The sequence below is a fragment of the Phyllobates terribilis genome, unplaced genomic scaffold, assembly GCF_046119375.1.
Source record: "Phyllobates terribilis strain yellow unplaced genomic scaffold, ASM4611937v1 Scaffold_192__1_contigs__length_3615891, whole genome shotgun sequence".
Taxonomy (NCBI): Eukaryota; Metazoa; Chordata; class Amphibia; order Anura; family Dendrobatidae; genus Phyllobates; species Phyllobates terribilis.
The window spans coordinates 2,140,494-2,164,591 of record NW_027362952.1 but is presented as its reverse complement, the minus strand read 5'-3'; the positions used below and the strand labels follow the sequence as shown (position 1 = coordinate 2,164,591).

The window sequence follows — 24,098 nt, the reverse complement described above, 5'->3', positions numbered from 1 at the left end:
CCTCCAGCAGGGCCGCCATCAGGGCATGACTGCCCTGACTCCAGTATGGGGCCCAGCCGGTAGGGGCCCCCTTGGGGGCCCCCCTCTTGTGCGTCTCTCTCCTCATGGGGCCCCCGGCCCCATGCTAAGCGCCGGGGCCGGAACATCTCAGCGCTGCGCTGCTGCGGCAGCGCTTTCATGATTCCCCTGACTTCCGGTCATGTGACGGCACCGTCACATGACCGGAAGTCAGGAGAACCTGGTGTCATCGATTTGGACGAGCGCCAGGATTCTGCAGGGATCGCATGGGGGTAAGTATAACAAGTTTTTTTTTTTTTTTTTTAAATACAATTTACTAGGAGTGGGGGGAATGGGAGGTGCACATGTGGGGGAGGGGAATGAGAGAGGTGCACATGTGGGGGAGGGGGATGAGAGGTGCACATGTGGGGGAGGGGGATGAGAGGTGTGCACATGTGGGGGAGGGGAATGAGAGAGGTGCACATGTGGGGGAGGGGGATGAGAGATGTGCACATGTGGGGGAGGGGGATGAGAGATGTGCACATGGGGGGGGATGAGAGAGGGGCACATGTGGGGGAGGGGAATGAGAGAGGTGCACATGTGGGGGAGGGGGATGAGAGAGGTGCACATGTGGGGGAGGGGAATGAGAGAGGTGCACATGTGGGGGAGGGGGATGAGAGAGGTGCACATGTGGGGGAGGGGGATGAGAGAGGTGCACATGTGGGGGAGGGGGATGAGAGAGGTGCACATGTGGGGGAGGGGGATGAGAGAGGTGCACATGTGGGGGAGGGGGATGAGAGAGGTGCACATGTGGGGGAGGGGGATGAGAGAGGTGCACATGTGGGGGAGGGGGATGAGAGAGGTGCACATGTGGGGGAGGGGGATGAGAGAGGTGCACATGTGGGGGAGGGGGAATGAGAGAGGTGCACATGTGGGGGAGGGGGGATGAGAGGTGCACATGTGGGGGAGGGGGATGAGAGGTGCACATGTGGGGGAGGGGGATGAGAGAGGTGCACATGTGGGGGAGGGGGATGAGAGAGGTGCACATGTGGGGGAGGGGGATGAGAGAGGTGCACATGTGGGGGAGGGGGATGAGAGAGGGGCACATGTGGGGGAGGGGGGTGAGAGATGTGCACATGGGGGGGTGAGAGCTGCACATGGGGGAATTGGGAGAAAATGAGCTGCACATGGGGGAATTGGGAGTAGGGGGATAATGAGCTGCACATAATGAATGTGGGGTGGGGGACAGTAAATGATAAATGATGATGGGGTGGGGAGAGCAGGACATGATATAATGAATTGGGGCAGGGGGTGCATGTAAATAATGAATGCGGGGAGCAGGAAGTATAGAGTAGGGGGCGTTGCGGATGCAGGAGTGTAACTGGTAACAAATTGGCGGAAAGAGTAGAGGTTCTAATTAAATTATATATTAAGTGCCTATTTACAGTTAATGGGGGCACCGTGGTGGATTACAATTTATATTTGGAATGGTAGGTTGTATAATAACTAACCATATATTGATGGTGGATACACGTCTGTATTCAGCTGCGTAATGTAGAAGTTGGGGAATGTGCTCTAGATAACTGTGTTATTTTATGCAGAGACGAGTCCTGGCTGGAAGACGTAATGGCGGTCTGTGCTGGATGAAGGAGAAAAGCGTAGCTGAAGGACTTCACCTAGAGACGTCACCAGTGAGTCAGTGTATTACATGTACACTTACACTATATACTATGTACCGGGCTCCTGTGTATAATGTCACTGGTGATCACTGTATTACCTGTACACTGACACTATATACAGAGCTCCTGTGTATAATGTCACTGGTGATCACTAGATTACCTGGACACTTACATTATACATACCATGTATAGAGCTCCCGTGCATAATGACACTTATGGTAATATTAGTAATGTGGTGGTAATATTAGTAATGTGGTGGTAATATGTGGTCTGGTCATGGTGTGGCAGTTTTTCCCCCTTCTGTGTGGTATTATTCGGTCACTATGTTGTGGTAATATGTGGTCTGGTCATGGTGTGGCAGTATTCCCTGTATGTGGTATTATTGGTCATTTTTAAAAAAAAATGTATATGACACATTCCCTTAAAGAAAACTAAATAAAAATATATCTAAAAAGAGTATTGGATATTTTAAGAAAATTTTAATAGGTTAGAGTAGGGCCCTGCCAGAAGAGTCTACCTTATCGTGGTGGCGGCTTTAAAAATCTTTTGGCCAAAACAAAAGCTGATGGCTATGCATGTGGCACCGTCTGGTGGCAGCGACGTGGACGAGCGCCAGGATTCTGCAGGGATCGCATGGGGGTAAGTATAACAAGTTTTATTTGTTTTAAATACAAGTAGTTAACTAGGAGTGGGGGGGATGAGAGATGCACATGGGGGGGGATGAGAGATGCACATGGGGGGGGATGAGAGATGCACATGGGGGGGATGGGAGATGCACGGGGGGGATGAGAGCTGCACATGGGGGGGGATGAGAGCTGCACATGGGGGGGATGAGAGATGCACATGGGGGGGATGGGAGATGCACGGGGGGGATGAGAGCTGCACATGGGGGGGGATGAGAGCTGCACATGGGGGGGATGAGAGCTGCACATGGGGGGGATGAGAGCTGCACATGGGGGGGCGAGAGATGCACATGGGGGGGGGTTATGTTTAGATAACTTTGTTGCCTTATGAAGCGCAGGGGGGGGGGGCCCAAAAAATTTCTTGCACAGGGGCCCACTACAGTCTGTGTCCGCCCCTGGGCCACACACAATACTCAGCCTCATCAGGAGCATGCCCAGGCGTTGTAGGGAGGTCATACAGGCACGTGGAGGCCACACACAATACTGAGACTCATTTTGACTTTTTTTAAGGATATTACATCAAAGTTGGATCAGCCTGTAGTGTGTTTTTCCACTTTAATTTTGGGGGTGACTCCAAATCCAGGCCTCCATTGGTTAATAAATTTGATTTCCATTGATGATTTTTGTGTGATTTTGTTGTCAGAACAAAGTATTCAATGAGAATATTTCATTCATTCAGATCTAGGATGTGTTATTTGATTGTTCCCTTTATTTTTTTGAGCAGTGTGTATATAAATATACCAGGATGGGGGATATTAACAGAATTGGGGGACATTACCCCTATAACAGTGTAAGCAGCAGACCCCCTCCCCCTTAACAGGGCATAATGACCACATTTTTTGCTTACATTTTTTTTCTATTTACCTACTCTAAAACCTAGGTACGTCTTATGGTCCGGTGCGTCTTATAGTCCGAAAAATTCGGTATATGCATTCAGTATATATATACTACTAGCTATTGAACCCGTTCTACGCCCGGGTGGACAGCATTTTTATTGGTATATGGTCTCCCATGCTGGTATGTGCTGCCCCCCTCCTTGTATTTGTGCTGTCCCCATCCTGTCCCCACCATCCAATCCTGGTATGCGTGGTACACCTCACCCCCAATCCTGGTATGCTTGACACCCCTCACCCCCAATCCTGGTATGCGTGGCACCCCTCACCCCCAATCCTGGTATGCGTGGCACCCCTCACGCCCTATCCTGGTATGCGTGGCACCCCTCATCCCCAATCCTGGTATACGTGGCACCCCTCATCCCTATCCTGGTATGCGTGGCACCCCTCATCCCTATCCTGGTATGTATGGTACCCCTCATCACTATCCTGGTGTGTATGGTATCCCTCATCCTGGTATGCATGGTACGCCATCCCTCATCCCGGTATGCATGGCACTCCATCCCTCATCCCCAATCCCGGTATGCGTGGCACCCCTCATCCTCAATCCCGGCATGCGTGGCACCCCTCATCCCCAATCCCTGCATGCGTGGCACCCCTCATCCCCAATCCCGGCATGCGTGGCACCCCTCATCCCCAATCCCGGCATGAGTGGCACCCCTCATCCCAATCCTTGTATGTGTGGCACCCCTCATCCCCAATCCCGGTATGCGTGGCACCCCTCATCCCCAATCCCGGTATGCATGGCACCCCTCATCCCCAATCCCGGTATGTGTGGCACCCCTCATCCCCAATCCCGGTATGCGTGGCACCCCTCATCCCCAATCCCGGTATGCGTGGCACCCCTCACCCCCAATCCCGGTATGCATGGCACCCCTCACCCCCCAATCCCGGTATGCGTGGCACCCCTCATCCCCAATCCCGGTATGCGTGGCACCCCTCATCCCCCAATACCAATATGCGTGGCAACCCTCATCCCCAATCCCAGTATGCGTGGCACCCCTCATCCCCAATCCCGGTATGCATGGCACCCCTCATCCCCAATCCCGGTATGCGTGGCACCCCTCACCCTCAATCCTGGTATGCATGGTCCCCTCACCCCCCAATCCTGGTATGCGTGTTACCCCTCACCCCCAATCCTGTTATGCGTGTTACCCCTCACCCCCCAATCCTGGTATGCGTGGCACCCCTCACTCCCCAATCCTGGTATGCGTGGCACCCCTAACCCCCCAAATCCTGGTATGCGTGGTACCCCTCACCGCCCAATCCTGGTATGTGTGGCACTCCTCACCCCCCAATCCTGGTATGTGTGGCACCCCTCACCGCCCAATGTTGGTATGCGTGGTACCCCTCACCCCCAATCGTGGTATGTGTGTTACCCCTCACCCCCCAAATCCTAGTATGCGTGGTACACCTCACCCCACAATCCTGGTATGTGTGGTACCCCTCACCCCCAATCTTGGTATGCGTGGTACCCCTCACCCCCAATCCTGGTATGTGTGGTACCCCTCACCTCCCAATCCTGGTATATGTGGTACCCCTCACCCCCCAATCCTGATATATGCATGGTCCCCTCACCCCACAATCCTGTTATGTGTGGCCCCCTCATCCCTTTCACACTGTACACACATACACAAAAAAAAACAGTTATACTCACCTTTCTTCTCTGTACTCCAGCACTGCTGCGTCCTCTTCTGCCGGAGGCCGAGGGAGAAGTGCGGCGCTGGAGCACCGCGCTGTCCGGCGCCATTTTTCTGAAGACACACTGTAAATGTGTCTTCAGTAAAATGGCGCCGGATAGCGCAATGCGCATGCGTCGATCTGACGCCTTCACTCCGCCCCCGGTCTCCAGCGAAGAGAGGCGCCGCGACAACGCTCCTCCCGGTCAGGTAAGTATGTAAGTATGGCGCCGGAGATCGCGGTATGCGTTCGGTGTCTACGCATCCCGCGATCTCCGGCGCCATACACCTCCTCTTACCTGTAACGGCTGGATGCCTGCTTCTCTCTGGAGCCAGGCTGCGCATCACACATGCGCAGTCTATCGAAGCTTCAGACAGAGACACGCATGCCGCCTTATATATACTATGGTAGATCGGCCCACTCAGTTGCACACAGAAGTAGCCACCGGAGCACTGTCTCCTTAAGTCTCTCACTGGTTTATTTGTAGATGCTGCATAAGCCAGTGAAGAGTTAGCAAAAATAAATACGTGCTTTCTGACCTAAGGAAAAACAAAACATAACATACAGCCGTGTTACTGTGGGGATCTGCCCGCTCAGGAGAACAACCATCCACTAGTTCAGCTTTTCCTTCTCAGGACACAAAGCGCTGGAGTTCCTCTCTACAGCCCTACTGAACACTGAATGCCTTAGAAGGCCGTCTATATATATCCTAGTCCTCACCCAGGGGTGGAGATATGATGAATGACCTCCCAACCCGTTCTATGGTCGTTCACAAAAACCCAGCCCTTAAAATGGCCGATTAATCCCTCTCAACACATAGTGTGCTGGTGTAAAACTTATGGGTTTCAAATCACTGAAGCTAATAGCCTCAGTGAAACATACCTCCCCTCCAGCACTTTGCCAGTGACTTTGTCACCATGTATATATAATCAGCATACTGTATATATATTATAAGCATACTGTATATATCCTTTTAAAAGCAGAAGTGTTAATAAATTATTTTTATCAGTTAACAAAATGCAGAGTAAAGTTTGATGGATGAACCAAGATCTCAGTAATAATAATTGTATTTTTTTATTAATAATAGGATAGAAGGGAGGGACAAAACCAGGAACAGAATCAGTAGGCAAACTTATAATCAGGAAAACAGCCGGGGTCAGATACCAGGTGATCAGTAACCGCCACGTCTGCGAGCAGTATGAATACCGCGGAGCCTGGTGACAGAGGTGATACTGAGATTGTCCCGGCAGAGATGTAACAGTCGGAAGGCCACCGGTAGATGGTGAAGGTCCTTCTGTACAGCTCCAGCAGTGATGGTGGATCTGCTGGACTTCAGGGCGCTGGATGCGGAGGTTTACCGTCTTTTAGATGTCTCTAGGGGAACGGTGACAACACGCAAATACGCGAGCAGCCCTGGATAATCCACGCCGGCAGGATGATAGGATCCGGCGGAAGATGGAACCTATGAGAAGAGAAGGAAATATAATGTAAGTGATGGGACTCCATATGACATGATACTACTGTGCGGTCACTGTGGCCGGACGGCAGAGGAATCTCATCACACAGAGGTCAGGGATCATCGTCAGCCATCATACATGTGACAATCCCATCTCCGACAGATGACATCTGCTCCACATGAATTATTCTCACTGACGACATCACACAACATGGAGATGACTCTCACACTTACCTCGTCTCTTTTTCCCCTTTTTCCCATTTTCTGATTTTTCGTCATCAGCTTGAAATTCTGATCAGAAAAAAGAAAAAACAACAACTCACTAAAGACATATTGTTATGGGGTCTGCATTGTATCGCTCCTGTATATAGTATATAGATTGTTCTAGTCCTTTCCCCTATAGTCCTGATAATCTGGTATTACACAATAGGGCAGAATAAGTCCTATATACCGGACATGACCTCATATGAGGGGCATTAGATGTGTCACTAATATGGAGCAGTGAGCGCCCTGTGTGCCGCCATGTGGTGCATCCCTAATGAGCGATATTCTACTATAGGAGACGATGTCTCATTATGATGACGGAGGTTACTGGATGCAACAATGTATCACAGAATCCATGATAATACTGTACAAAGTTACAGAAATGGAGACACAGTATGGGCCCATGGGCAAAGTAATTGGGATCCATGGAACATAGATAACATAGGAGACCTATTACAGAAAAACCATGTGGAAATATTTCACCGTTGATGATAACATTCACATTGTTTGTGCTATAGACATGTACATACCTGACAATGGGGACGAGGACGGCAAGCTGGTTATAGCATCGTCTCTAGCAGATTCAGGAGAAGATCCTTTCTGCCTGTTAGGAAGAAGAAAAACGTGTCAATCACAAGTAAATTCAGTATAAAAGGGATTGTCTCACTAGAAGAACCCCGACTATAAGGCCTAATAGGACATATGAAAGTCATAGTGGGGAAGGTCTCCTGCTCAAAACTACCTTCTATGGAGCAGAGCGGAAAACAACTACCAATAATGGCCAGCATGTAATACTACATCTGTCCCACAATGTGGGCAATACTACCAATGCCTGACCGGCAGCAATTATGGGCTGTTATCTCCAGCGGATTCTGAAGCCAAAAGCGCAATGACCGCTGATCATGTGGCGGTGGATGCTGCATTCGATATGATGGTATTTATGTCCTATATTTGGTGTTGTGCACATATATTAGTCTGGAGCTCCCAGTAATGACTCCACAATCTACTCACATTTCTGAGATGTTTCTGCTGGATGCCGGGGTACACTCTGGAGGGGACTTGATAACGGTGGTACAGAGCTAAATAAGGACAAAAATAAGATATGAAATTCTATTTTTTACTTTTAGAGGTCTTTTTATGTATTCTGGATTTATTGATCACTTACTTTAGAAAGCCTTTTAGAGGATGTTGTAAAATTTTGGAAGAAAAGGCTCTCATTATCCTCACTTGTGTCCTCCTCCTCTGAGACAATAGGCTTGTCTGTATCAGCGTGATCTACAATACATAGGTAATGAAGTGTTATTAGTGGTTGTCAGTATAACACAGTCACCATTTATCACTACTATTAATGGGAACCGATTGTCACATATTATGGAAGATGAGACAAACAGCCGCTTAGTCTAGATGATGTCTTCTACTTACTGATAAATAAGCTGGTGTCCATATCTGACACAAGCCGAGGAATGTACTCTGGCTTCTGACTTAGAAGGTTTTCAAATTCTAAGTCACTCAGGAATGGATAACTCTTGATCTCAAATGCTCCTCCTGGAAAAAGAAAAACAAAAGTGATGCGGACATTGCTAGAGGCTGCTCCATATCTGAACAGTATATCTTAAGTAATGACAAAACCGAAGGAAACAAACTAAAAGTTATATTATGGAGAACTAGAAATAGGCAAGCAGATAGAGGAGTGCTGATCCTCATGGACAGGAGCGATGAGTCCTCGTTGTAAAAAGTGAATATTAATACTAATACAGTATATCAGTTACCTGTCCCAAGTCTTTGTGCAGGATTTGTTCTGAGCAGGTCATTAATGAGGTCCTGAGCATCGGGGGGAGGAGAGCGATCCCAATCCCAAATTATGTCTCCTGTTATATAGAAAATTACAGAAAATAAAACCTCTGTTTTGGCCTGTAAGATAAAGTAGAGGAAATAACTAAATTCATGTAACCAGTCAAAGCAATGATCGGATTATTCTACTTACCAGTGACAATATTTTTATAGAGCTCAGATAGGGAATCCCCATGAAATGGTACATATCCCACCAGAAACTCATGCAGGATGATCCCCATTGACCACCAGTCCGCAGGTCTTCCATAGCCTTTCTTCAGGATGATTTCTGGGGCCATGTAGAGCGGGGTGCCACAGTCCTGGAAACCAACAGAAGATAAAGATAAGAATCGATGAAATGATTATTATGACAAGTTCTCTACATAAAAAGCCAATGACAGAAGATAAAATATCAGTGGAAAAGTTCTCTAGAAATGAAGAACGTAGAGAAGAGACAATAGTGTGATGAGATTTGTAAAGAACCATCTAAGTTCCTGTAAGTGATGCCAACCTCATGGTCCTGGAACTCTCTGGCGATGTCCTCCAATGATTCCTTGTGGGTGTTGGTTTCTGGTATCATGACACCAACTTTTGAAATCCCAAAATCGGCGACTTTAATGTGTCCAGCCGGTGTAATCAGGAGGCTGTGAAAGAGAAGATGGTTTTAGTCTCACAGGCTGTGTGGTAATAAATAACTTTCCCCCTTTATTATACTACAGGGGGCACTTACTTCTCTGGTTTCAGGTCTCTATGCAACACACCATAGCTGTGCAGGTATTCCACAGCAAGTATCGCTTCTGCAAAATACAGGCGGGCCAAGGGGACAGATAAAGGACCCTTGGTGCTTAGGAGGATCCCACAGTCTCCACCTATAGAAGAAAGGAAATATGAGCGGTGAGGGGTTTATACAGCAGATCACCACGATGGATCATGAGAAGTGAGCGGAGACATTGGGGCAGGAGAGAATATATACAGATATAATGTATAGAGCACAGAATATTAGTCTGAGGTCATGGTGAGATGTCGTCCATGTCACTAATAGAGTGATGTCTCATCTCGTCTACAGCTGGCGATACTGACGTGCTCAGTGCGGACATACAGGGAGATCACACACATCAATGACTTTCCATAATATCTATAGTAAATGCTCTGCGGGGATGTAACCGTCCACAGGGACAAGTCCTAATGATATGAGCGGTGATAAGATGTCAGCAGACATGGGCTGAATATAATACATGTACATGTCCTACCTCCTACATACTCCATGACCATACACAGGTGAGATCTAGTAGGGAAGGAGCAGAGCATGGAGGTCACAAAGGGACAGTCAGCGAATGTCAGGATGTCCCTCTCCAGATAGGCCCCTTCCACATGTTTTGGAGTATCCAGGTCCCGCTTGGAAATTTTCTTCATAGCGAAGATCTTCTGTGAGTCTTTATGGTGAACTAAGTGGACGGACCTGGAGAGAAGAAGAAACCATGGTTTATAGTGAATCCTTATTAACAGTCCTTCTATAGAAGTCATTATATGATCTTCTGTTCTAATGTTTAATACCAGAAGTCCGACCATTACTAGAAATCCACATCTAGAAATACATGAGATAATACTACATAGACCATCTATGGGAGGGTCTGCACAATACCACGTCTGCCAGACCCTCACCCAGGTCAAATTATCATCTATGGGAAGTCTGCACAATGCCACGTCTGCCAGACCCTCACCCAGGTCACATTATTACCTGTGGGAAGTCTGCACAATGCCACGTCTGCCGGACACTCACTCAGGTCACATTATCACCTGTGGGAGGTCTGCACAATGCCAAGTCTGCCAGACCCTCACCCAGGTTACATTATCACCTGTGGGAGGTCTGCAAAATGCCACATCTTCCACACCCTCACCCAGGTCACATTGTCACCTATGGATGTCTGCACAATGCTACGCCTGCCATACCCTCACCTAGGTCACATTATCACCTATGGGAAGTCTGCACAATGCCACGTCTGCCGGACCCTCACCCAGGTCACATTATCACCTTTCACCTCAGATCATGTCCCTATGATAACACTGAATGGCAGAGCACAGAGGCTGAAGCATTGTCATAGGGAACCCTGAGAAATGTGGCTTATGCCAACTGAAATCTCACCCAAAAGATCCGCTGCTGATCAGCTTAGATGTTTCGTAGTCGCTCATACGCGGCTTTCTCGCCGGGATCAATGATTCCATCAAGTCCTAGAAAAGAAGAAGAAGAAGAAATGATATTAAGATCTAGAACAGACCTGGGCAAACTGCGGCCCGCGGGCCACATCCGGCCCTTTGACAGCTTCTGTGTGGCCCGCTGACACAGTCAGCCAGACGCAGGAGAAAGCCTGAGCTATTATCTTACTCAGACTCAGCATTCTGATTGTAGCTCCGCCCCCCTGTGGATGCCATCTTCTCATTGGTGGATGTGGGGATGCTCAGTTCCTTGCTTGCAGAGCAGAGCTACTGTAATGTCTTCAGGTCAGGAGTGTTCAAGAAGAGGGAAACTTGGACTACTACACCCATCTGCTGCACATAGTGGGCAAGTGACATCTAAGTTGAGCCCCATGGTATAAAATAACAGCTAGGAGTTGACATTGTGTCTACTGTGCTGATCAGTTCACAGCACAGCACTGCCTCCTTTCTCAGACCGCAGTTTACACTCAGTGAGAGCAGCTAATTATCTGCAGCTTACTGAGTCTTCCCCTGGCAGCTCAGACTGATCGGAGAGAACATTTGTATTCCTAGTGAATGACTCCAACAGTGAAGTGCCCCTCCTCACCTGGGATATTCTATGTGCTCCCCAAACTGCACCCCACATACTCTGCTGCCTCTCCACCTTTGAGTGAGGGTTAACCCTTACCTCACCCTTTACACTGAGCTTTTGAGTTATTGCGCTGTGTTCTATGTCCTGTGCAGGTGAGGTAAGTGTTAAGCTCCTCACAATGCTCCCTGCTGTGATCTGTGACTTATCACAGCCATAGACTTTAATAAAGATCCCCCCCACCTGCCTGTTACCTCCTGCCCCACATGTGATGTGGATCTATGCATGTGGAACAGGGGTGGGCAAACAACTTTTTTTTTCCACATGCTCCCAATTTATGTATTGATTGATCAATTGCCAATGCTTGCTATGATAAACTTTATTGTAGCAAGTATTATCAGGGTGTGTTCACACAACTGTATTTTCGGTCCTAGTGCTTTTCGTGAAAAAAATAAAATAAACCTGACTTCACACGGACAGGACTAGTAGCAATGCTTTGCAATTGAGCTATTCAGATTACAGTTTAAGTCCATGGCCCCACTATCAGTATTTGGCAGAATTTTTTTCTCAGGAGTGGGAGCCAAAACCAGGTGAGGAACAATCAGAGAATAATAGAAGATATAATAGAAACAAGTCACCAGTTCTGCATTTATCACCCACTCCTGAGAACAAATACTGACTGAATACTGATAGTGGGGCCGTGGCCTAACACAGACCAAATATCCGTGTGAAAAAGATCACAGCACACACCAGTTTCTTCTGTGTATCGGATAACACTCACTTATTGAAGTCAGAGTTTGCAAAAAAAAAATTGAATCACATATTAATCATCTGTATGGCATCTGATTTTTACAGATACATTTCGATTACAATCATACGAAACTGTATTTGTTTTTGTACATTTTATTCACTTCTGATATATAAAAATGGATCACAATACAGATGATAAAAATAGTCTGCCTTTCTGGATGACAATCATGACATCGCTCGTGTAAACGTAATCATATAATCACCTTCTTTTTATAAAGCGATAAAATTAATATTGAGCAGAATTAAAGGGGCGGCCTAAAACAGAAGGTAAATTTCATACTAAATGTCTATTTAATTCAATCCAATCACTTATCTAGTACAGTTCAATTAAAAATTCCCTACCATTTCCTCTCTACTCTAACTTCTTGTTTGTTTTTTCTCATCCAATGATGTTTTGTTGAGAATTCCAGTGCATTTTGGGATACTCACATGGGACGTCATCAAGGGGAAAAGGATGCAATCACTGACGCTGCTTTCCTCACATTTAAACGAAGCACCATCAGTGACCTCTGTTTCGGAGTCTGGGTTAGTCCCTGCTTGCTGCGTGGTGTCCTTACAATTTCCACTGACAGCGCACTCTCTTGCTGGCTCATCACTTCTCTTTAGAGCCAGCAAGGGAGTGCACTGTCACTGTTCATTCAAAGGAATATAGTGCCGGGAGCTCATACTGTCCATAGGTCATAATTTATAACCGATGCATTATCAGTAGAGCAGGGACTAGCCCAACCTCTGAAACAGACATAATTGATGCCACTTCATTTCATGGAGGGGACAGAAGCTGCGGAAGTGACCACAGCTTCTACCACCTTATGACGTCCTGTGTGAGTATTCCAAACAAAATGCCATTGGAGGTTAAAAAAAAAAGACTGGAAGTCAGACTGGAGAGGGTATATTAGGGAATTTTCAATTGAAGTATATAAAAAAAGGAGATTAGAAAATTACATTATTTAGATAAATGTTTAGTATGAAATTCACCTTTGGTTTCAGACCACCCCTTTAAGTTCAGCCAACTGGTTCGGCCCTCAAAAGCAGTGCCAGTTTCTCATGTGGCCCCTTGGGAAAATTAATTGCCCACCCCTGATCTAGAAGCTGCTGGAGAAAATCTCCAGATGCAGAAACGTCTCCTCCTATATTATGTCCCAGCTGATGTCACTGATCCGATAGGTGAGCAGAAACCTGCTGACGGATTCCCTATAATATAAACGCTATTATCTAATGCAATAGTGTCATCTCCTCTAATAATAGAGGTGCCCCCTGGTTATATGGGGGATAATACTGGACGGGTCATTCACACCCCGTGATCTGGTGATACACAGACATCTCCCTCTATAATACTTACACCGGCAGGTTCTTGGATCTCCGGGATCTCTAAGATTACACTGTCAGGATCCAACAGCTCAGTTGTTTCTAAAATAGTGATAAAATGATGAAGAAATAAAATGTATTAGAGGATATTAATCCTACAGACATAATACAACAATATAATGGAGAAATGACTATTCTGTATGGAGGACTATGTGGGGCCCATTATTCTGTATGGAGGGCTATGTGGGGCCCCTTATTCTGTATGGAGGACTATGTGGGGCCCATTATTCTGTATGGAGGACTATGTGGGGCCATTATTCTGTATGGAGGACTATGTGGGGCCCATTATATTGTATGGAGGACTATGTGGGGCCCATTATTCTGTATGGAGGGCTATGTGGTGCCCATTATTCTGTATGGAGGGCTATGTGGGGCCCATTATACTGTATGGAGGACTATGTGGGGCCAATTATACTGTATAGAGGACTATGTGGGGCCCATTATTCTGAATGGAGGGCTATGTGGTGCCCATTATACTGTATGGAGGGCTATGTGGGGCCCATTATTCTGTATGGAGCACTATGTTGAGCCCATTATTCTGTATGGAGGGCTATGTGGTGCCCATAGTACTGTATGGAGGGCTATGTGGGGCCCATTATTCTGTATGAAGGACTATGTGGGGCCCATTATACTGTATTGAGGACTATGTGGGGCCCATTATAATGCATGGAGGACGGACTATGTGGTCCCATTATACTGTATGGAGGACTATGTGGGGCCCATTATACTGTATGGAAGACTATGTGGGGCCATTATACTGTATAGAAGACTATGTGGTCCCATTATACTGTATGGAGGACTATGTGGGGCCATTATACTGTATGGAGCACTATGTGGAGCCCATTATTCTGTATGGAGGACTATGTGGTGCCCATTATACTGTATAGAGGACTATGTGGGGCCCATTATTCTGTATGGAGGACTATGTGGGGCCCATTATTCCGTATGGAGGACTATGTGGGCCCATTATTCTTTATGGAGGACTATGTGGGGCCATTATTCTGTATGGAGGACTATGTGTTGCCCATTATACTGTATGGAGGACTATGTGGGGCCTATTATTCTCTATGGAGGACTATGTGGGGCCCATAATACTTTATGGAGGACTATGTCGGCCCATAATATTGTATGGAGGACTATGTGGGGCCTATTATTCTCTATGAAGGACTATGTGGGGCCCTTTATACTGTGTGGTGGACTATGTGGGGCCCATAATACTGTATGGAGGACTATGTGGGGCCCATTATTCTCTATGGAGGACTATGTGGGGCCCATTATTCTGTATGGAGCACTATGTGGGGCCCATTATACTGTATGGAGGACTATCTGGGGCCTATTATTCTCTATGGAGGACTATGTGGGGCCCTTTATACTCTACGGTGGACGATGTGGGGCCCATAATACTGTATGGAGGACTATGTGGGGACCATTATTCTCTATGGAGGACTATGTGGGGCTCATTATTCTGTATGGAGGACTATGTGGGGCCCATTATTCTGTATGGAGGATTATGTGGGGTCAATTATCCTGTATGGAAGACTATGTGGGGCCATTATACTGTGTGGAGGACTGTGTGGGGCCATTATTCTGTATGGAGCACTATGTGGGGCCATTATTCCGTAAGGAGGACTGTGTGGGGCCATTATTCTTTATGGAGTACTATGTGGGGCCATTATTCTTTATGGAGTACTATGTGGGGCCATTATATTGTATGGAGGACTATGTGGGGCCATCATTCTGTATGGTGGACTATGTGAGGCCTATTATTCTGTACGGTGTAATATGTGGGGTCCATTATTCTGTATGGAGGACTATGTGGGGCCCATTATTCCGTATGGAGGACTATGTGGTGCCGATTATACTGTATGGAGTACTATGTGGTGCCCATTATACTGTGTGCCGGACTATGTGGGGCCCATTATTCTGCATGGAGGGCTATCTGGGACACATTATTCTGTATGGATGACTTTGTGGGACCCATTATTCTGTATGGAGGACTATCTGGGGCCCATTATTCTGCATGGAGGACTTTGTGGGGCCGATTATTCTGTTTGGAGGACTTTGTGGGTCCCATTATTCTGTATGGAGGACTATGTGGGGCATTATTCTGCATGGAGGACTATGTGGGGACCATTATTCTGTATGGAGGACTATGTGGGGCCCATTATTCTGCATGGAGCACTATGTGGGGCCAATTATTCTGCATGGAGCACTATGTGGGGCCCATTATTCTGCATGGAGGGCTATCTGGGGCACATTATTCTGTATGGATGACTTTGTGGGACCCATTATTCTGTATGGAGGACTATCTGGGGCCCATTATTCTGTATGGAGGACTTTGTGGGGCCGATTATTCTGTTTGGAGGACTTTGTGGGGCCCATTATTCTGTATGGAGGACTATGTGGGGCATTATTCTGTATGGAGGACTATGTGGGGCCCATTATTCTGCATGGAGCACTATGTGGGGCCCATTATTCTGCATGGAGGACTATGTGGGACCCATTATTCATTATGGAGGACTTTGTGGTACCCAGTATACTGATTGGCTCGTGACTTTTTCCAAGTTTTTCATTTTGGCTCTCTGTATGTTTGATTAGAGAGTGGAAAGAGTAAATGTGAAATGATCCCCTGTTCTCTATAATATCCGGATTTTTCCTGTAGAAGGTTGTGTGATCGGCTCACCTGTAGTCAGATCGCTGCTCGGTCCCGGCTGACTCTTATTAGGGTCAGGGGTTTCTGGGGTCACATTTTGCTCATCTTCGGTGTCGCCTTCTGGTGTCTCCTGATTGATAGAATATATAGAATTAACACGAGGAACCTTCCACTAAATCACCAAATCCACAAATCAGGAAGGACTGAACCTGCATTTACAGACGCACCAACTGTAACTATACAGATCAGACGCCATCATGAGGACTTTTCTCAGATAAAATGGATTAAGATGAGGTAACATTGCAAAAACATTAATATGGATAATAGAGGGAGACAGAGGCGGAAATACAGACTTCCCACCACTGAGCTGTGACTACATCAGCAGAATACAGACTGCCATCAGCAGAGACAGGCGGCCATATTACCTCCTGTGCTTGCCAGGGGCTGACAGGGAGGCCGATAAGATCTAACACCAGATCTTCTGATATCTGACTGGTGATCTGGAGAAGATCAGAAAACAAGGACGTGTGATAGAGAAGATGATGGATCCTTACCGGGCGTTCCGATGAGCGGGCCGGACCTTCCAGTACACACAGGACTTTTTCGGCCAGTTCTTTAACAAAAGACAAATCTCCATATTGAGATCTTTTTTCAGCCTAAAAAGAAGAAAAGAAACACAAATGAAAAATCTCGAGATGAGAAAGATCACAATGAAGGCGGCCATTGTATCTGACGTCTGCTCCTCTCTGCAGATACATTGACTACATATCTGGGGTCTTGTCCTGTTTTATATTGGAAGAAAGAAGAAGCTTCTATCCCACCGTTATTATCCATTATTGTGGAGAAGATTTGTGCGGAGCGTCCACCATTTACCTGCTGTGGAATGTCCTAATGTTCCATAGCGAGAAACTGCAAGTGCTCAGTCACTATGGAGCCAACAACGGCAGCCATGACCCTCTGTAGATTGTACACAGTGACTGTGAGCTCTGATGTCATAATGGCCGACCATCACTAGTGATGTCATCATGGAATCTTGTGATGGAATCTTATAGCGGCGGCTCTGCACAAATACATGCTGCCAAGCAATATTTAAAGTGTGTGGGGGCTCATGCTGTATATAGGGGGCTATGTGAGGGCTCAGCTATTTATAGCGGGCTATGTGAGGGCTCATGCTGTATATAGAGGGCTATGTGAGAGCTTGGCTGTATATAGAGGGCTATGTGAGGGCTCATACTCTAAATAGGATTCTGTGTGTGAGCTCATACTGTACATTGGTGCTATGTATGGGCTCTTACTGTATAAAGGGTGCTGTGTGTGGGCTCTTACTGTATATAGGGTATGTGTGTGGGCTCTTACTGTATGTAGGGGGATGCCAGCACACTTAATTCTGCTCAATAATAAGTGATACAGTTAATAATATAAAATATAATTAATATGTTAATATTGAGCAGAATTAATTTCAGCCTATTGGTTCGGCCTCCACAACAGTCACATTTCTCATGTGGCCCCTCAGTAATATTACTTTCCCACCCCTGCTCTATTATGTATAGCGCTCTGTTATGTGTAGTGCACCCGAGCACCTGCATGTTAATCGAATGACTTATCACATGATCTATCAAAGGCAATCTTGTGCCATGTCATGCGATACATCGGGTGCTGTGGCCCCACACCTCCTAAACTGCCCAGGGCCCTGGCTACTCTTAATCAGCCCCTGCTTCTATCCCACCATTATTATCCATTATTGAGAAGTTTTATGCGGAGCGTCCGCCACTTACCTGCTGTAGTAATGTCCTGATGTTCTGAGGTAAATCCGTCAGATACTCTGAGGTGAGATGACCTCGGTGGTATTTGGTCAGGCAGTCTCTTACGAGCTCCATCACCAGCCGGTGAGTGAAGCTGAGGACGCCATCGGGTGGTAGAAGCACAATCTCAGGGCGATTGGTGGTAAGAATCTCCCATAGAGCTTCTACTTGAAGATTGTCCAAAAGTAATTCAGCCATAGAAGCTGCAAGTGCGATCAGTCACTATATATAATAGCGAGAAACTGCAAGTGCGCTCAGTCACTATGGGATAGCGAGAAACTGCAAGTGCGATCAGTCACTATAGAATAGCGAGAAACTGCAAGTGCGCTCAGTCACTATGAAGCCAACAAAGGCAGCCGCGACCCTGTGTACATTGTATATATAGTGACTGTGAGCTGTGATGTCATAATGCCCGACCATGACCTGTGATGTCATCATGGAATCTTGTGATGGAATCTTCAAGGAGTGGCTCTACACACATACTTGCTGCCTAGCAATATGCTTTTTTGGCCGTACTGTTTTATTACCAAATACAACACAACCAGGATAAGGGAATGTTCACACGTTGCGTTTTTGCAGCATTTTTTTCCACACCAAAAACCAGGTTGTACTCAGGAAAAACACTGCATACAATCCACACTTATTTGCTGTGTTTTTGCAGTGTTTATACTTGTGTTGTTTTTTTTTCATTCATTTGAATGGGTGAAAAATGCTGCAAAACCCCTGAAAGAATTAACATCCTGCAAATTTAAAATAAAAAAAGGAAAAAAACGCAGCATATGAATGAGACTTTAGAAATCTCATTCACTAAGCTGGTACTGTAAAACGCAATGTTTTAGCAGCAGAAAAATAACCCTGAAAAAAATGCCACTTGTGAACATTCCCCAAAGATATAATAGTCATATTATGGGAAATATTGTGTATATTTATTCCTCGCGTGTCTTTTTTTTACCAAATAACATTTACCTCATTGGTTGGAGACTTTACTATTAACAACTGTGACAAATATTGAAGAATTAATGATAAGTGACCCAAGTGATCAATCATTTACGTCATGAATGGTGATGAGCGAGCACTAAAATGCTCGGGTGCTCGTTGCTCGGGTCGAGCACATTGGAATACTCGGGTGCTCGACCCGAGTAACGAGCCCATTGTAAGTCTATAGGAAACTCGAGCATTTTTCAGGCGGCTCCCCGCGGCGGTCTACAGAGGGCCTAAAAATTGCCCAAATCGATGGGAATAATGCTCAAATGACATGGTAACAGCATGGGGAAGACCCCTGGAAGCATCTATGACTCCCAGATCACTGCTGTCAACAACGTGGTCAGAGGTATTACGCCACTTTTACAGACTCACAATAAAACTTACAAAAACGAAACCAAAATGGATTTTCCTGGGAAATATGTTAAGGAACATCCTTTCCAGGGTAATGACTTGTATATAAGGCAAAATAAATAACCAAAAACAAAAATGCTCCTCCACACCTTGGGCTATGTTCACACGTAGCGTTTTTGATGCGTTTTTACACTTTTGCATTGCTTTTAACCAACACAAATGCATTCACCTGGGAATGTCATTTTAACATTTTACAACATTATCTGGCCATGTGGTGTGTGACACATCATCAGACACATGCATACAGTGCTGAAAAGACGTGGGAACAGCATGGGGAAGACCTCTGGAAGCATCTCTGACTCCCAGGTCACTGCCTAAAAGTGTGCCCATCATAAGAGATGCTTGGCGCATGCGAAGATGCCTCCCGCCATGCACCTGTCGTTGCAGACTTGCAACAATCACCGTCCACGTCCTTGTCCCACTGCAGCGTTCACTTGTCCCTTCTCCATTCCTTGGAATGCAAGCGCAAGTATGCAGGTAGCCACCCACCTACCCACCCACAGGCTGCAATACTATACTGCCAAATTTTTGACAGCTGCTTGCACTTGAAATGTAGCCTTTTAGGCTCGTGGAGGCGGAAGTTTTTCATAACCTCATGCCGGCGGCGGCTGGGTGTCCATACTCGGTCCCCAGCCGCCAATATATTTCCCAGTATCGCCTCTGCCTTCCACAAGCACGGGTCCCACAACATTACCCGTGCCCCCCCAGTGCACTTACTGGGAACGACCGCCTAACCAAACACATGTGGACAGGTGAATGTGGCCAGGGACGGTACGGAGCCAGTCCGCAACTTTTTTTTGCTGACAGTTGTATTTAGCTCGGTGAAAGGACTGGCATAGAGGGAAACCGTATCTACCCTGGGTGTCATTTCTCCCAGGAAGTCCTGTAATTGAGCTTGTTGCAGAAGCAATGGCAGCCCGTCCAACATCAACTCGCACTTGTCGGTGGTGCTTTGACACACACACATCTTTCTTTGCGCATTTAATTTCTTGAATACAGAGTTGGACAATGGCCTGATCTGTAATGCATTTTGAGAAATAACATGCATAAGCATGGCCGATCAACATTAAAAAAGCAGCCACAGAGTGTCCGGAAACCTTCCCCCACACTTTTATTAGCCAGGGCTGCTTTTCGGCAGGGTTGGACGGGCCCACCAGAGAGGGAAACCGTATCTACCCCGGCTGTCAGTTCTCCGTCACCAGGTTCCGCCCATTGTCACACACGACCATGCCTGGCTGTATGTTCAGCGGTGAGAGCCACAGATCAGGCTGCTGTGTTACAGCTTTCAACAACGCTGCAGCGCTGGGCGGTTTGTCACCTAAGCATTAAGCATGTTATCTTCAGCACAGCCTGTTGCCGCTTGGCCAAGGCAGTGCTGCAGTTCTGTCAGCTTGTGACTGATGTGGTCATTACTGCTGGTACTTTTCTGTGGGAATTTGCTTGCCTCCTACCAGCCTGGTATATTTCCAGTAAACTATGGTACGACGCCATGGTATTAGCACTGCCCCAGTACCAGTAGCGAAGCCTTCCCCAATTTCCTTCTCAGGAATTTTATTTGGTAGACTGAGTGGCTGCCCAAATACATTTTCTCACAAAGGAGCTGAAGATAGCGTGGCAGTAGGTGCAAGTTTCTCCAGCCTGTTAGATATTAGAGGGTGAATGGCAGCATTGGATCAGTGGTTAGCACTGAAGACTTGTAGCGCTGGGATCCTGGGTTCAAATCCCAGCAAAGTCAACATCTGCAAGGACTTTGTATGTTCTCCCCGTGTTTGCGTGTGTTTCCTCCTCAGTAAAAAAGCAGCCATAGAGTGTCCGGGAACCTTCCCATACACTTTTCTTAGGACTGCTTTTCGGCAGGGTTGGACGGTCCCAGCAGAGAATCCTCTGGTGTGCCTTGGCTTCTACCTCAGGAGAGTTCATGATAGCGCTAACTTTGCAGCTGCTATGGGGCTCTTGAGCAGGTGAGAAAGGTCAGAATCAAATCCTCTGGTGGGCGCAATGTTTTTCAATCTGAAACAGCTTATCAGTGGGAGTTGTATTTCACCACAGCCATATTCTTTAGCTCGGTGAAAGGACTGGCATAGAGGGAAACCGTATCTACCCCGGCTGTCAGTTCTCCGTCACCAGATTCCACCCATTGTCACACACGACCATGCCTGGCTGTATGTTCAGCGGTGAGAGCCACAGATCAGGCTGCTGTGTTACAGCTTTCAACAACTCTGCAGAGCTGGGCGGTTTGTCACCTAAGCATTAAGCATGTTATCTTCAGCACAGCCTGTTGCCGTTTGGCCAAGGCAGTGCTGCAGTGCTGTCAGCTTGTGACTGATGTGGTCATTTCGGAGATGGAGGAGGAGGTGCAGGAGCTGAACAATGTGATTACATTGAGGTTAAATTGGTGACGCTGCTTTTTATACTAAAGAAATATCCTATTGTTTTGTTTACGTTATTTTTTAAGACAAATGCATTCACTGGGAAATGTCATTTTAACATTTTACAACCTTATCTGGCAATGTGGTGTGTGACACATCATCAGACACATCCTGTTTTATTTATGATGGAGGGACTCTGAAAGTCATAAAGCCTATTTTTATAGGGACATCAGATGGCCCTCACTATTCTTAAAAGGTCAGCAGTCTGCCCTAGCTATTGTTAGACAGCCATCAGCCGGTTATGCTTTGTTGTTCCCATTATTAACAAGTGGGTCTCCTATACTGTTATTGCGTATCCAGTGACTGCAAGGGCTGCCAAAAATTTGGACACAACCCAATACCCCTTTGAAGAGACATAGAGGAGGGTCTCAGTAAAAGAAATGTTCCCATTATAAAGGTGCAGGTCTCCTATAGTGGTAATGCCCATGCTGTGACTGCAAGGGCTGACCAATTTTAGGAAAAAGCCCACTAAGAATTTAAAGACACACAGAGCAGGGCCACAGTAACAAGGTACGACATGTTCCCATTAGAAAGGAGAGGGTCTGCTATACAGTTATAGGGTATGCAGTGAGTCCAACGGCTGAAAAATTTTAAGAAATACCCCACAAAGAATTTAAAGACACACAGAGCAGGGCCACAGTAACAAGGTACGAAATGTTCCCATTAGAAAGGAGAGGGTCTGCTATAAAGTTGTAGGGTATGCAGTGAGTCCAACGGCTGACCAATTTTAGGAAAAACCCCACTAAGAATTTAAAGACACACAGAGCAGGGCCACAGTAACAAGGTACGACATGATCCCATTAGAAAGGAGAGGGTTTGCTATACAGTTATAGGGTATGCAGTGAGTCCAACGGCTGACCAGTTTTAGGAAAAACCCCACTAAAAATTTAAAGACACACGGAGCAGGGCCACAGTAACAAGGTACGACATGTTCCCATTAGAAAGGAGAGGGTCTGCTATACAGTTATAAGGTATGCAGTGAGTCCAACGGCTGACCAATTTTAGGAAAAACCCCACTAAGAATTTAAAGACACACAGAGCAGGGCCACAATAATGACAATTTCCCATTAGAAAGGAGAGAGTCTCCCATAGTGTTGGCCTATGCAGTGAATGCAAGAGCTGCCAAAAATTTGGAGGCACTTCAATGCCCCTTGGAAGAGACGTGGAGGAGGGCCTCATAAAAAATGTTCCCATTAGAAAGCAGCGGGCCTCCTATACTTGTAATGCCCATGCACTAAGTGTATGGGCTGACAAACATTTACCCCTGGGGGGTATACATGAACATACTGTATAAAAAAAAATTTTTACGGGCATCATAAACACCCTTTAAAAAAATTATGTGGGTGTTGCATCACGGACCACGGTCACCCTGGTGATATGGTGGTGGAGGATGAAGAGAAGGAGGAGGACAAGAGCAAATAGCCAAAATCAGTAAGTGTATACCCATGTGTGGGTGTAAAAAGGTGCATGGGAATACATCTCCCAAGAAAAGACACTGGATTGGAGTTTATGTTACGCTGCTATCATTTGGTGGTGATGAGAAGTCTGGCCCAATCCACCCCTTGTTCATTTTTATAAGAGTCAGCCTGTCAGCATTTTCAGTTGACAGGCAGATGCGCTTATCAGTTATAATTCCACCAGCGGCACTAAAAACCCGCTCTGATAAAATGCTGGCGACAGGGCAGGCCAGGCCAGGACCTCCAAGTCATAGAGAGCCAGTTCATTCCACGTATCCAGCTTGGATACCCAATAATTATAAGGCACAGAGGAATCACGGAGGACGTTGGTACGGTCGGCAAGGTACTCCCTCAGCATCTTCCCAAACTTTGCACTCCTTGTGATAGTACCCCGCGCTTCAGGGCCTGTGCGATGGGAGGGTCTGAGAAAACTCTCCCAGAACTTTGACAGTGTTCCGCTGCCTCTGCTGGATTGAAGTTGTGTCTCTCTCGCCTGTACTCCTTGGTTGTCCAACAAAGTGTGCCCTCTGCCCCCAGCGTTTTCAGATGGGAATTTTCTTAATAGTTCCGCAACAAGGGCCTTCTGGTACTGCCCCATTTTTGTACACCTGTCTGCCTCAGGAATAACAGATATAAAGTTCTCCTTGTAGCGTGGGTCTAGAAGTGTCACCAACCAGTAATTTTGAGAACGCGAGGGTCATGGGAAAGGCAGCGTAACATAAACTCAGCCATGCGTGCCAGACTACTAACAGGCAAGACTTCAGTGTCCTCACCAAGAGGATGACTGACCATGCTCTCCTCCTCCTCCTCTCTGTCCTCTGGCCATCCACGCTGAACAGACGGTATGACAGCTGTGCAGGTAGTACCATCTATAGTGCATGAAACTAGCTCCTGTCCTTCCTACTCCTCTTCCTCATTGTCAC

At 46.7% G+C, this 24,098-nt stretch overlaps 1 protein-coding gene across 1 annotated transcript; it reads right to left on the bottom strand.

Moving 5' to 3' along the window:
• Positions 1–8,066: 8,066 nt before the first annotated feature.
• On the bottom strand, positions 8,067–8,798 carry LOC141213280 (microtubule-associated serine/threonine-protein kinase 3-like). Its single transcript, XM_073665168.1, has 3 exons — positions 8,637–8,798; positions 8,422–8,520; positions 8,067–8,197 (listed from the first exon to the last, which is right to left on the bottom strand). The coding sequence occupies exons 1-3, from the start codon at positions 8,779–8,781 to the stop codon at positions 8,067–8,069; spliced, it is 375 nt and encodes a 124-aa protein (XP_073521269.1). The 5' UTR covers positions 8,782–8,798.
• Between the last annotated feature and the right edge of the window lie 15,300 nt (positions 8,799–24,098).